The sequence below is a fragment of the Dermochelys coriacea genome, chromosome 4 (genome assembly GCF_009764565.3).
Source record: "Dermochelys coriacea isolate rDerCor1 chromosome 4, rDerCor1.pri.v4, whole genome shotgun sequence".
NCBI lineage: Eukaryota > Metazoa > Chordata > Testudines > Dermochelyidae > Dermochelys > Dermochelys coriacea.
In genome coordinates this window covers 57919615-57934879 of record NC_050071.1, presented here as the reverse complement: position 1 = coordinate 57934879, position 15265 = coordinate 57919615, and the positions used below count along the sequence as shown (strand labels likewise).

Here is a 15265-nt window from a genome sequence, read left to right as displayed (position 1 = left end):
ATATATCTTTAAAAAAAAAAAAGAAGAAGAAAGAAGCAGAGCTTCCCCATCTCACCAATGAGCTGAAAAGTACTGCAGACACGCTGAGTCTCTTGCGGATATTTCTCAGAGCCAGCTGTCTGATACAGTTGTGCTGAGCTTGTTTATTAAACTTGCATGTACAGCTATAGTAAGCATCTCTGCTTTTTCACTATCAAATTCACCAAGGCAGGAAGGCAATGTAATGACAGTGTATTGGTAAGTCTCATACTAGTACATAACCTTCAAGTCTTAATAGTCTTCACTTTAATGTTAACTGGGCTTTGTGTCTTGATCTCATGCTTCTTCATGTGGAGGAATAATTAACTAACTACATTGAGAGAGAGGGGAAGGGACTAGAGTGGAGCAGGTTGCAATACAAACTGAGCATTGACTTGCCTGTTTAGAACTGCACATGCCCCCAAACCAGAAGATTTCAAGAAAATGGCCAGGTTTTGAGCTAAATGCCAGGACACGCAGGATACCGTATATACCATACTGCACTATATGATATTGGGGCATACTGCATGTCCAACAAGATTTCTTGCTTCTCGGCAGCACAGAGCAGGATGCAAGTATTTACTGCCACTGAACATCAAGGTATTAAAGATTCAAGTACAGTAGCAGTATTCTGCAGTTCACTGAGTGACCTGAGCCTTTAATCCTGATGAATTTAACATTAGAGTGCATTAGCTCTTCTCATAAAAGATTTGCTTTAATTTTAGTTCCCTCTCCATTTATCTTACGGTTGCAGTAGAGGTCATACAGATCTCCCCAAAGAAATGGGAACTGTCTTTTTTTTTTTAAAGGGCGGGGAGGGGGGCAGGAATGGGACTTAGGCAATTATTCCCCAGTTTCAAATATGTACAAGAATATTCCCTACTCCTTTCTATGTCTCAAATGACAAAAAGAAAAATAATAGAAATGTGAAATGGAAAATTACTGTAGACTCACGCAAGATATAAGAAACACCCATCTGCTGCCAAGATAGACAATATAATTAAAATCTTACCATCATCAAGCTCAAGACAGAGATTATATACAGCCAGAGGCCGCTTATTACGCTGCCCTTGTCTTCTTGATTGCCTTGGTGGGACATTTGGAGGAGATCTTGACATAGAGATTGGCTCAGGGAAAGTGGCATCAGGCAGGGTTCTGAAAATCTGCAATCAAGAACACAAGAGGTATTAATTATTTACCATGAACAGCAACCTGTGCAATGCAACTATAAACCATTATCAAACAACATTTGTTCTGGATTTCATTCAAAGGAGAGAGGAGCCAAAAATCCATTCCTTCAAGTTTTGGGAGTGTGTCATGGGTCCTTAATGAGTGCTTTTTAAATAAATACATACATACAAAATAAAAATAAGCGAAAGCACTGTCTACACATTAACCAGACAGTAAATCAGTTAATCCAAAGACTAAATATGTGCAGCCATGCTTGCCAGCTAGGGGAAAACAATGAATTAACGCTACGAACCACTAACCAGAAAAGTAAATTTCCACAATTTCACTTAGGGCCTGTAATTTTGCCAGAATACCCATATTAATTTTCAAAATTTCCAACAGTCATATTATCATATTAACCCCTAAAAAAATAGCATGCTCTTGGAGGGAGTGTGTTTGGTGGAGTTGCTGTGAGGGCAGCAGGAGTAGCATATTGTATCAAACTTTTTCAATTACCCATTAAATAACGAGTCGTGAGGCGTACTTTTACTAACCATGATGATACCCACAAAGACACACACAAAAGATTACATTTCCTTTAGTCATTTTATTTTTGATTCATTACCTTTAGAACATCAATATCAACATAAAGCATCATATCATTTCTCTCTGGGTAAAGCAGCAATGCACATATGTTCAAATTTCCTGCATTTTTTACTAGTCCATGATGCTGATTTACTTATAAAAGCTGATCAATATGCCTATATGGCATTTAATAGCAGCCCTTTACATTTGATCATGACAAATTCATGTGAGCAAGTTAGCATACTATAAACTTTTCTGAAGACAACAGCTATGAGACAGTAAGTATGCACATAGCTTTACAAAAATGAAGTATTGTGTTTCCATTACACCATACAGCAGCACAGCATAATGGTATAACAAGAAACAATATAATTAAATAGTGTACGGTGTTTCTGTGTACTGGAGTTATACAGAGACAAACACTTTTTATATTACAGCAAGAGTTTATAAAGAGGGAGTTTGTAATAAGCCATCAGAGAAAAAAACTTTTACAAAGCAGAAATTTAAGAAGTTGTAAACAAAGAGACTCCCAGGTAGCACATTTCTGGATTATTACAACATGCCCCAGGTGTGCATAAGGCATGAGGCTAAAAACCAAGCGATTAAACACTTGAGAAGTGCAGTGGTCACTCAGATAAACCACTCAGAGCACCATGTTGTTTGAATTAAAAGAAACTCTTGTATGGCATCTTTGCTGGCCTGGTTACCCTGAGTATCGCAAGTATATGAATTAGATTGTACAAAAAGGATCTTCAAGGCAAGAGCCCACATTTACACTGACTTCTCTCTGGCATCAATTTAGGTTTATCTACTGCCAAGGAGAGGTGGCTGCAATGGTGCAAAATGGTCAGAACCACCCTTCTGATTTGGAAGGGAGCATAGGGCATCCAAGGGAAAGCAATGTTGGAAACACTTTCTGACTTCTCTGAGATGCAACATGACATAATTTAAACCTCCCCATTCCAGCTTTAGAGAATCTGTCTCTTCTTTTACATACCTATACATACTGACTGTCTGACAGAATAAAAACACTACATACAATTTCAATTACAGCTCTATAAATGCACAAAATAATTTACATGTAGAAAAGAAAACTATTCATGTATTCCCTCTATACATTGTTCCTTGCGTAGATGCACTATAACTCGTGGAGCCACTCACAAAGTTCTAATTGTGCTCAGAGTTCTAAAGCCATTTCTTAAAACATGATGCAATGCATAATATAATAAAATATAATGTGTGCACACAAGGCATTTGGCTAACAGTACCATACTGCCCTCTTATGTGTAAATACAACAAAACTGAATTCAACAAATTTATGGATAAATATTTGCTTCTGAAAAATTAAAGAGAATGCTTCTAACGCCATTATTTCCATGGGTTGATTGTTGCATTTGTGCTCTCTGGTAAATAGTAAGCCACCTAGAAATTTTTTTAAAGGATTCAGTGTCTTACATACTACATTACATTCCACAAGTGCATGTTTGTTTAGCTCTATCTACACCTCTCAGTTCAAAATTGATGCCCTAGGTGGGAAGAGAAGGCCTTCTCTTGGAGTGCTGCAAGAGATCAACTTGCCTGTATGTATTAGGTTGACTTTGCAAGAGCTGTACTAAATTTCCTTGGTTCTCTATTTTGATCCTCCACAAATATTTCAGTATGTCCCTGTAAAATTACTGGACTAAGAAACCAAATAAGTCAAAAAAGCAAAACAGAAACTATAAGCAAACTATTTAAAAAAAACCTATTCAATGAAACACTGAGCTAAACACATCCAGTATGTTAATGAAGTGGATACAGGAAGTGAACCCATCCATAACTACAGCTGTAATTAGCAGCATAATGGAAAAAATTTGCTTTAGAACTGGGGAAGCGGAGCAACACATGAAGTGGTCACATTGTGATTCTCTGCTGCAAAGCGTCATGTTGTGATCCCCATCAATACCGTTTACAAAACAACTGTGCATGTGACATGTGCATGCGCACACAAAATAAACAAGACAGACACCAACTCAAGTCTTCTTCTTTATTTCTAGGATCCCTGAAAAGCCAAATTTCATCCTCTGGCTGGAATCGGCCATACTAAATGCTAACTCCTTCATGAAGGTGTCATCATCTGCCTTATGGCATAGGAAAGTGCTATACACTAAATAACTTGTTTTAAAATTATTTAGCTAGTGAAGTGAAGAAAATTATGCACTGCTGCTTCATAATGGCATCGTGCAACTTAAGTAACCATCTCAAGGCCAGCTCAAGAAAATCTGGTCTCACTTATGAAGGCATACAGTTGGGCATCAAGCCACAACCCCATCTCTTCCTTCATCCACCTCCCCAAGCTGCTTAGGCCAGGTCAGATGGGAGATTTTATTTCTCAGGTATGGAAGGTCAATAGGGAACGTTTCCAGAAATGGTATATTTTTAATCTACTTCTAGAGAGCTCTTGGACCCCCTACACTCAGGAATTACAGCATGAGTACAAGTAACACAATTTCAATGTTTCTATGGTTTTATGCAATATGGTGTTTTCTGCCAAATTTCATAGTCACCTCCATCCTCACTGCTGAGGAAGAGGGCTTTAGAAATTTTCAGGAGTTCTCCAATCTACAAAAAACATCTAGTTGGATAAAGAGTAACATACCACTCATAGCAATTCACACTTAACCAGACACTGCTGTGCTCTGTGCTTCCTGGTGTGACTAGTTCTGCAGGACTCTATTTGTCAAAAGTCACAGCATTAAGTTTTGCAGTATCAGGCTCTCTTTATATATATGCTAAAATGTTACTGTATGTATGTTAGGGACTATTTAGTATAAAATCAGCACAAAACTAAGTTCTGTCATAAAGTACTGCACTAGAACATGTGTTTTGGGGTCCATCTTTCCTCTTTTCATATAGACCAACTAATCAAGCTTTTTTTAGTCGTTTCCTCTTTTTATTAGACAAATGTGATATATAATATAGCCCTTCATAACTAGATCTGTCTTTTCTACAATAGCAATCTGTCTCTGCAGGCCAAAGTTGCAGCTCACACCACACTTTCTCAGAGTCAGTGTTTGCGAAACAAGCAGAAGGGCCAAACTCCACCATCGAAGGTGCACATGTGGCTGCACTGACATCCCTTTTCTCACTTTCCCCAAGTTCCTGTAACTGACTTCACCTTTCCTTGTATGCAGTGTTGGTGTAGCCATGTCAGTCCCAGGATATTAGAGAGACAAAGTTGGTCAGGTAATATCTTACATTGGTGATAGCTCTGTGTGGCTCAAAAGCTTGTCTCTCTCACCAACAGAAGTTGGTCCAAGATATTACTTCACCTTTCCAAAACAGAGATTCCTGTCATTGTATCTTAACTGATAATTGGCTGCTGCCTAGATGCACTAATTTTAAGATCTTTATTGGGAATTAGAATAAAGTTTGGTATAGCTAAACTGTGAGAAAAGGGGGTGTGTTAAATTAAATTCACCTTTGTTTTTATCAATCATTTAGATATCACTGGAAGTCTGCAAAATGCTTTCTAGGCAACACCAGGTCCCTGCCCTGAAAAGCTTACACTCTAAAGTAGGTAATATATAGATAGAAGATGGGGTGCATCAAGACACACGAGTGATAGGTGAAGTTTAGCATGTATGATCAGTTGTACTGTGTGGTATTTTACAAACATTTCTTTGAGGCTTTGACTCGAAGGACAGTGTGGAGGCATAACTGACCAAGTATCCGAGGGTATCCTAGGTTCATTGAGTCACATGCAGTCTGGATACATGGTACAGCTACTGTAAATATATCTAACAGAATGGAATCCAATTCCACCAAGCCACCAACATTAAAGCAGATCTAGGATAACATTACTTCATAAAAATCATTATCCCTGTTACTCCACAGGAGTCTCCCTTCAAATAAAAGGTAATTGCTCACATGGATTCCAAAAGTAATGACAGCCCAGAGATTAGTTTGTATGAACACAATTACAGGGGTGAACTATAGCCACTAAATTACCTAGTTTTAGTAGGGATAAAAACCTATTGCTCAAACTTCAAGAGCATAGGGAGATTACAGTTACATGATGTGATGTATACATGTGAGGCTGTTGCCAACCAGTGCTGGATTTACAGCAGAATACCAACACTCTGCAACTTAGTTCTCACTATTGTTAGCATCACTCATCAACTAGTATCATTTTATCAGCATTAAACCAGTCTGTGCCAGACACTGAAGCTACCAATATATATGATTTACACAGCTATGTACCTAATCTGTCTGTCTACAAAGACTGTGAACACACAGCTATATGAAAGAGATGTGCCTCTTTGGTGGACTTTTTAAACACTGGGATGCTTGACTGATTTCCTTCTGTTTTGTAGATCAGAAAGGGTACATTACTGAACTAAACAAACCACTAACCATCTTGGATACATACCACAACTAACAAATCAGTCTTGATAACTACAGTGCTAAGACCGTTCCTGTAATGCAGTTATTCAGTTTTCTAACCATAGATCCCATAAGGTTTCTGGATACATTTTGTAGAGTAATAAGCCAAATTCAACATGTTCCTTCAACTGTATTCCACTAGCACAGTGGTCTCCAACCTTTTTATGCCCAAGATCACTTTTTGAATTTAAGGGCAACCTAGGATCTCCCCCCACACCCCGTTCCCCAAAGCCCCCTCTCATTCCCCCCCCCCCATCACTCGCTCTCCTCTACCCTCACTCACTTTCACTAGGCTGGGCAAGGGGGTTCGGAGGGGGTTTGGGCTCTAGGCTGGGGCTGAGGGGTTTGCAGCGTGGGAGAGGGCTCCAGGCTGAGCCTGGGGCAGGAGGTGGGGTGCAGGAGGGGGTGAGGGGTGCAAGCTCTGGAAAGGAATTTGTGTTGGGGGGCTCCAGGCTGGGGCAGAGCGTTGGGGTGCAGGAGGTGGTACAGGCTCTGGGAGGGAGTTTGGGTGCAGGAGGGGGCTTTGGGTTGTGGCAGTATTGGGGTGCAGGAGGGGGTATGGGATGCTGGCTCTGGGAGGGGGGTCAGGGCTGGGGCAGCGGGTTGAGGTGCAGGCTCCGGCCAGGAGCTCCTGCCTGCCCCAGCCCCTCGCCACTCTCAGAAGGGGCCAACGTGCCCCTCCAGCCCCTGGTGGGGGCACATGGCTCCACACTGCTCTCTCTGCAGGCACTGCCCCCACAGCTCCCATTAGCTGGGAACGGGGAACTGTGGCCAATAGGAGCTGCAGAAGCAGTGCTTGCACACAGGAGTAGCATGCAGAAATCCCTGCGTGCCCCTCCCCTGCCCTGGGGGTGTGCTGGCCACTTCCGGGAGCAGCATGGCACCACAGGCATGGAGCCTGCTTTAGCAGCAGCCCCGCTGCACCACTGGAGATCATGATCGACTGGTAGATTCCCCAGGATTGAACAGTCGATCATGATCGACCAGTTGGTGACCACTCCACTAACAGAAATGCCACATGGCAATAGACAAAAACATTTTGCTGCATTCCCCAAACTGAACAACAGATGGTGTTAGAGAGGATACCAGATTAATGCTAACTCCTCTTTAATTCATTCTGTTTCCAGATTCCCAACTCTTACTAGAGCGCTTGCTTCTGGGTCCCACAAAACCTACAGCCAAGGAAGCCCCTAATTCAGCTGGGGTAATTCACAATTTTTGAGTCAGGCATGAATTATATATGGAACTGCTGCTATACTAGGACACCGATCTAGGCAATCTAGTCTCTCTGGTCTCAGGCAAAGATAATTAAATGAACTTTAGTATGTTTACCAGGAGCCATTCTAGCAAAAGACCTGGACGTCACACCATCTTTCTTATTTGGACCACTGCGGTAGTGACAATTTCACCCAAAATCAGTGGAATGGAAACAATAAGTAGAAAAGCTGGGTGAGATAAGAGAGAATATTGGGGAATTTGGCTGTAAGATTGTGGAGAAGGAGAATCTTAAAGAAAATCTCTAAGACCTTAAAGTTGTCCCTGGCTTTTGTCATGAGGCAAAAATCCATTCTCATAGTATTCGCTACATGGAATAAGCAGTTAATTCAGCCCTGTGTATACAAGCAAGAATCACAATACTGTAATTTGACATCTAATCCCATGTACAGGATGCTGGAACAGTAGGGTCACTTGGGGTCCTGGACTGGTGGCTCTCTGCCACCAGAATAATGATTTCTGTTACAGTATTATATTTGGAGCTCCTCAACAAAACAAGTCTGTATCTAGTAATTTCCCTTCAGTACACGGGTGCACTACAATTGGTAAATAAAAGAAAAAAAGACACACATTCATTTCAAGTGATCTTTATTGAACAATAGTTCTCAGTCTGGGCCAAGTGTACTGCTCTGCCCATGTGCCCTACATGCCAACTACTCCTCCCTGCCTTTCCAATGTATGGTGGCATAAGAATATGTTACACAGTACAGGGCCGGCTCTATGTTTTTTGCCACCCCAAACAGCAAAAAAACCCAAAAACCTGCTGAATATGCCGCTGCCAGAGAGAACAGGAACATCGGAGGGAGCCGCTGCCAAATTGCTGCCGACGGCGAGACCCGAGTCATAAGAGTCACTGCTGAATTGCCGATGCGGGAAACAATGGAGAGGGGCTACCGCTGAATTGCCACCGGGGCTGCTACCGGAGTGCCGCCCCAAGAACAGCCGGAGTGCCGCACCTGGCACCAGCTTGCTTAACTGGTACCTAGAGCCGGCCCTGCACAGTAAATAGTACTCGAGGGTAACCTCATCATCCCCACAAATTCTTTGCTGGTTTGGCTTTTGTTGGACATGGTGATAAGAGAACTGGGTTTATACTCAGCAACCTGTACAAAAACAAAAAACACTTACTAGAAACATACCAATGCTCAGGATAAAAGGCAAATTACATTACTGGTTCACAATATGAACTTACTCTGCTGGAATCTACACCAGTTTATCCCTTGAGGCAAAGACGACGGTGGATCATTTTTCTGCAACGTAAAGCAACAAAGCATGCATGATAAGTCAATGCTTTAGTGTAGACAGAGAAGCAAAAGCACGTTAGGACGTGCAAGGTGAAATATATGGAAAATAATGCTATGTACCACTGATAAATTATTCCATGGAAAGGAGAACTCAAGCTTTAAAGTCATCTTCTAGACACAATCATGGTTCATAATTCTAACAATGAGAAAAAATTCAGTAACACATCAAATTCTAAACATTATTTATTAGCTAAAAACACTGCTATGGAAATTATAGTACTGTATAACTAATGTAAAAGATTAACATTTAGCAGGACAGGCCAAAAACGTTATTTTAAAATCACATCTCTTCACCAAAATTATTGCTCTAGTAGATTGCTAAAACTAAACATTTAAAATAATTTTTTCATAATACATACTTTTTATTTTTTGCATTTCATTCAACCTGGAGGACAACAGATCAGTTTCACTTTTGTCTTTACCCCAGAATTGAGATAGTTTCACTTTCTGGCTCTTATTTCCAGAATTTGATGTGTGTTATGAACACACAGGGAAATATTTGTATCCAAACCAAAACTTTTTTGATTTTAATATGGTTAATTTGATTAAAAGAGTTCTATTAATATTAAATCTGTACAACTTTAAAAAAAGAGGTTGTTTTTTTTTTTTTTTACCAAAACCTGAATTATGTGAAAAGAAAAGGAGTACTTGTGGCACCTTAGAGACTAACAAATTTATTAGAGCATAAGCTTTCGTGAGCTACAGCTCACTTCATCGGATGCATTCGGTGGAAAATACAGAGGGGAGATTTATATACACACACAGAGAACATGAAACAATGGGTGTTACCATACACACTGTAACGAGAGTGATCGCTTAAGATGAGCTATTACCAGCAGGAAGGAGGGGGGGAAGGAGGAAAACCTTTTGTGGTGATAATCAAGGTGGGCCATTTCCGGCAGTTAACAAGAAGGTCTGAGGAACAGTGGGGGGTGGGGTGGGGAGGAGAAATAACATGGGGAAATGGTTTTACTTTATGTAATGACTCATCCATTCCCAGTCTCTATTCAAGCCTAAGTTAATTGTATCCAGTTTGCAAATTAATTCCAATTCAGCTGTCTCTCGTTGGAGTCTGTTTTTGAAGCTTTTTTGTTGAAGGATAGCCACTCTTAGGTCTGTGATCAAGTGACCAGAGAGATTGAAGTGTTCTCCAACTGGTTTTTGAATGTTATAATTCTTGACGTCTGATTTGTGTCCATTCATTCTTTTACGTAGAGACTGTCCAGTTTGGCCAATGTACATGGCTGAGGGGCATTGCTGGCACATGATGGCATATATCACATTGGTAGATGCGCAGGTGAACGAGCCTCTGATAGTGTGGCTGATGTGATTAGGCCCTATGATGGTATCCCCTGAATAGATATGTGGACAGAGTTGGCAACGGGCTTTGTTGCAAGGATAGGTTCCTGGGTTAGTGGTTCTGTTGTGTGGTGTGTGGTTGCTGGTGAGTATTTGCTTCAGATTGGGGGGCTGTCTGTAAGCAAGGACTGGTCTGTCTCCCAAGATCTGTGAGAGTGATGGGTCGTCCTTCAGGATAGGTTGTAGATCCTTGATGATGCGTTGGAGAGGTTTTAGTTGGGGGCTGAAGGTGATGGCTAGTGGCGTTCTCTACGTAAAAGAATGAATGGACACAAATCAGACGTCAAGAATTATAACATTCAAAAACCAGTTGGAGAACACTTCAATCTCTCTGGTCACTTGATCACAGACCTAAGAGTGGCTATACTTCAACAAAAAAGCTTCAAAAACAGACTCCAACGAGAGACTGCTGAATTGGAATTAATTTGCAAACTGGATACAATTAACTTAGGCTTGAATAGAGACTGGGAATGGATGAGTCATTACACAAAGTAAAACTATTTCCCCATGGTATTTCTCCCCCCCACCCCACCCCCCACTGTTCCTCTGATATTCTTGTTAACTGCTGGAATTAGCCTACCTTGCTTGTCACCATGAAAGGTTTTCCTCCTTTCCCCCCCCGCTGCTGGTGATGGCTTATCTTAAGTGATCACTCTCCTTACAGTGTGTATGATAAACCCATTGTTTCATGTTCTCTGTGTGTGTGTATAAATCTCTCCTCTGTTTTTTCCACCAAATGCATCCGATGAAGTGAGCTGTAGCTCACGAAAGCTTATGCTCTAATAAATTTGTTAGTCTCTAAGGTGCCACAAGTACTCCTTTTCTCTTTGCGAATACAGACTAACACGGCTGCTACTCTGAAACCTGAATTATGTGACTGTCCAATAAAATTTAGCAATAATTGAATTGCAATTGTAAAGTTGCTTACCTCCCCAGGGTCACCCCTCTGCTGGTCTAGATACAGGTAGGCCAGCTTCGCTAACATACAGTCCAGCAGCAATAGGTCATGTGACTTTCTGTACATTGGCTTCCATGGGATTGCACAGGATGCAAATGTGCACCTCTGGACTTCAAATACTGCAACCCACTGTATGTGATTATACAGTATTCATAATTCTTAAGTCTGAAAAAAAATTCTGATCAATGCAACCAAGTGGACTGCCTGAAGAGTCAATAGGTAAAAAGTCATAACTAGAGTGAAACCGGAACCATCATTGGCCGATGTAGCCTATAGGTATAAATATTTACTAGGTAATGTATACGTATAAGTAAAGGCAGTACTGCAGTGAGCCTCAAGGCTTGTAAGACTATAGCCTAGTTCAGAGGTGGGCAAACTATGGCCCGCGGGCCACATCCAGCCCATGGGACCCTCCTGCCTGGACCCTGAGCTCCTGGGCCTGGAGGCTAGCCCCAGCCCCTCCCCCGCTGTTTCCCCCACCCCGGCAGCCTCAACTCACTGCGCTGCCAGCACAATATTCTGGGCAGCGGGGCTGCAAGCTCCTGCTGGGCAGTGCAGCTGCAGAGCCATGGCCTGACCTGGTGCTCTATGCTGCGTGGTGGTGTGGCTGGGTCCAGGCAGGCAGCTGGGCTGCCTGTCCTGGTGCTCCGGGTGGCGCGGCCGTAGCACCACCAGCCACCAGTGCTCCAGGCAGCATGGTAAGGGGGCAGGGAGCAGCGGGGTTGGATAGAGGGCAAGGGATTTTGGGGGGGTGGTCAGGGGGTGGGGGGAGTGGATAGGGTCAGGGTAATCAGAGGGCAGGGAACAAGGGGGTTGAATGGGGGCAGGGGTCCCTGGGGAGGGCAACCAGGAAGAAGAGAGGGGGTTGGATGGGACGGTAGGGGGCAGTTAGGGGCAGGGTTCCGGGGGCAGTCAGGGGACGGGGGAGTGGATGGGGCAAGAGTCCCAGGGGGGCCATCACGGGGCGAGAATCAGGAAGGGTCACACTGGGGGCAGGGGCCAGGCCACGCCTGGCTGTTTGGGGAGGCACAGCCTCCCCTAACCAGCCCTCCATACAATTTTGGAAACCCGATGTGGCCCTCAGGCCAAAAAGTTTGCCCACTCCTGGCCTAGCTAAACTAATCAAGGCATAAGGCCCAAAAACATCCTAGCATAAGTTGCTAACCAAGAGTAATCCTAGATCATAAGCTATAATATAGAATGCTGAATGACAAAACTGCTGGCAGGTAACTACAGGATGCTAGTTTATACCAACTTGGAATATTCCAAGTTAGTGACATCAGCTGATGTCTGACCACCAGTGTGCCGTGGTAACTAACAAATGTATATACTAATAAGATTGAGGTACAAGGATTAATAACCTATGGGAGAAGGGCACCCCAACATGAGATAGGGAGAGGAACCATAAATAAAGAAAAGGGAGTGAAACTGCTACTGAATATGCATTAGGTTTAGTGGTGTTAAAATAACACATTATAAAACCTATATCCTGGCCTTTGTGCCTTTGGAGATGCCAGGAGGACAACCACTGATGGTGTTGATGAGGAAGGACATGAGGAGGAGGAAGATCATGACTTAACATTTTAGGTTGTTCTGCAAGGGATGGTGAGAGTATATGGATGTTCAGGTGTATTGTATTATCTCTTTTTACCTTGATGGGTTAGAGTGTTTGTAACTTTGCTAACTGTATTCATAAAACTATTATAAATAGTTGTAAGTGTTGCAACAATGCACATCCCAACTGAACAGTAATTTTAATAATATTGGGCCAGATCTTGGGACAAGAACCTATCAAGCCTAAGAATGCTAACTGAGAATTCTAAAGCAAGCAATATAATAATCAATATATAATCAATAAATTAGACAACACTGAGAGCACTGTATTTCAGGGACTGCCATGGAGCTCTAAAAGGAAGTCCCACACATCTTTATCTTCACTACAAAGATGCAGTTTACAGAGAATCTGTCCCAGCAGCCTGACCGCTCATATTCAGATGAAGTGCTGCTTGCTGGGACCTGTGGAGTCCATGGGTCTCAACACCATACTAAAAATGGAACATCTGCTGTCAGCTCCTCTTAATACAATGTCCTGACAAGTTGCCAAAAGCGCTATCAGTTGGGCAAAATTTCAGTGCCACATGATGGTGTCTGTATACTCTTACACCATTCAATTGGCCTGCCTTTCTCCTTAAACTACGTGGCTCATATTTGTACTATAATGCAGAAACTATATATAGACTCTAAAACAAGAGATTGCAGTCTAACAGGCCAGCTGTGAAAAGGGGGTGGGGGGAAACAAGGTTAAAGCTTATGTCCTTTGATCACTTGTAAGTTATGAGTTTGCTGACTCAGCTTTTTCTAAAAGTAGCATTCATAGTGCAAAAACTGCAGCTTCTTCCGTATCCTGATCTTGTTCCACATTTTAACAATTCACGACATGAATGTTCCTGATAGCAATGAACAGACTGCAATAAGCCACTAAATTTTGTTGCTATTCTTTGAAGGGTGGAGGAGAGAGAGTTAGCAACTGATATGCCAGGATTGAAATAGCCACACATCTGTCCATAGTGTGAGCAGAAATCCACCTTCTCATTACTGTACTTACTACCAGAATGAGAATTAAATGAGAATCAATGCATCAATGAAAATTAAAAAAAAAAGGAAGGGGTCTCTCTTTAAATCACAGCCACGTAGAGCAGGCTCTACATGTCTTGTTTAGTTATGAGAGATTTAAAAGAACAATTAATGCCTTTAAACAAGAGGGTGATTTACTCAACATAATCCTATTTCACAGCTTTCCCAAATACAACATACATATAGTTACTAAAAGAGCAAATAAAGAATTCCGGAAGAGAATGTGAATGTCTCTTTCTTGGCAAAGGGAATAAGAGGCAGCTGCAAAGATAAAAGGGAATGTTATAAAACTCAGCTAGGGTGTAGCCAACAAATAGCTTCACCAAACCTAACTAGGCAATTCCCCCATTTTATCTTTAGCAATGAAAGAGAGTATGCTTAGATCTCCAAAATGAAACATGGGCATCTGTGAAAAATTATACATGGAGAATACAGGCAACATTCAATCTATCCATCAAAGCTTTAGTTGTATGAAACACGGGAATGAAATGGTTTAAAGTATGATCTTTGAGAGTGGAATTATATGTAACAGGTCTTGACTAGCATAGTAAGAATCCTGTTACTATTTTTCCTTCCATGCAACAATAAGGATTTGTATCTTTAATTCAGTTTGTAGTGTGCAACTACAGAACTCCTTAACAAACATACATATCTTGTGCTCCCCAGTCTATTTGTTATACCCATCTCTTGTCATTTGTTTTACACTTAGCTCGAAAGTACTTTGGGGCAGGGATCATGTTTTAATTATGTTTTGTATAGCACCTACCGCAATAAGGCCTTGATCCTTGACTGATGACAGATGGCATGACCACAATACAAATAAACAACTGTTGTGACCAAAGCAACACATATTGACTGTGCTAGGTGGGAAATGCTGCTAAAGTGAATCATACACGATTCTAAAGACAACTTCAATAAAGCAAAGGTTGGTTAGAATTCAGGAAGAACATAGGCAGAAACACTGGGCCAAATTAGGTACTCACACCCACTTGGCTGAGGGCTGGTCTTCACTGTGGGGAAAATCGACGCTGCTCCAATAGATACAACAGGGGTCGATTTAGTGGGTCTCATGAAGACCCGTTAAAATCGACTGCAACCCCGGTGCTCCAGCTCCCTGAGAAGAGTAAGGTAAGCCAACTGGAGAGCATCTCCCATTGACACAGCACGGGGGATACACCGGGTAAATCGACCTAAGCTAAGCTGACTCCAGCTGTGTTATTCATGTAGCTGGAGTAGCGTAATTTAGGTCGACTTAGCCCAGTAGTGAAGACAAGTCCTGAGACTGGACAGCTTGTGATTTAGATCAGTTTAGACAACAGAGAACAACAAGATGAAATCTTGTAAATTCTGCACTTTGTTTACGAAGGGAAGCTGCAGCAGAGAATAATTCCAGGGAATGCTCAGTCTATGGAAGGGTTTAACTTTTTTCACATCTTCAAGAATGCTGTGATTACATTTTCTCATAGAGCATTTTCTGGCAAATTTCCTCACTTGGTATTTCCCTTTATTACCAAATACATTTGGCAGCATTCCTTCT

At 41.9% G+C, this 15265-nt stretch overlaps 1 protein-coding gene across 6 annotated transcripts in view; it reads right to left on the bottom strand.

The window, feature by feature from the left end:
* Positions 1 to 15265, bottom strand: part of ARHGAP10 (Rho GTPase activating protein 10) — a 250366-nt gene that overhangs the window by 57152 nt on the left and 177949 nt on the right. For 2 of the 6 annotated variants that reach the window (XM_038400392.2, XM_038400393.2), the window contains one exon: positions 1031 to 1181. In XM_038400392.2, coding sequence (XP_038256320.1) covers positions 1031 to 1181 — 151 coding nt within the window. Of the gene's footprint in view, positions 1 to 1030; positions 1182 to 7636; positions 8577 to 8665; positions 8724 to 8839; positions 9398 to 11000; positions 11260 to 15265 lie in introns of those variants that run through there. The other 4 variants (XR_005292731.2, XM_038400394.2, XR_006280737.1 and 1 more) reach the window with 4 other exon arrangements.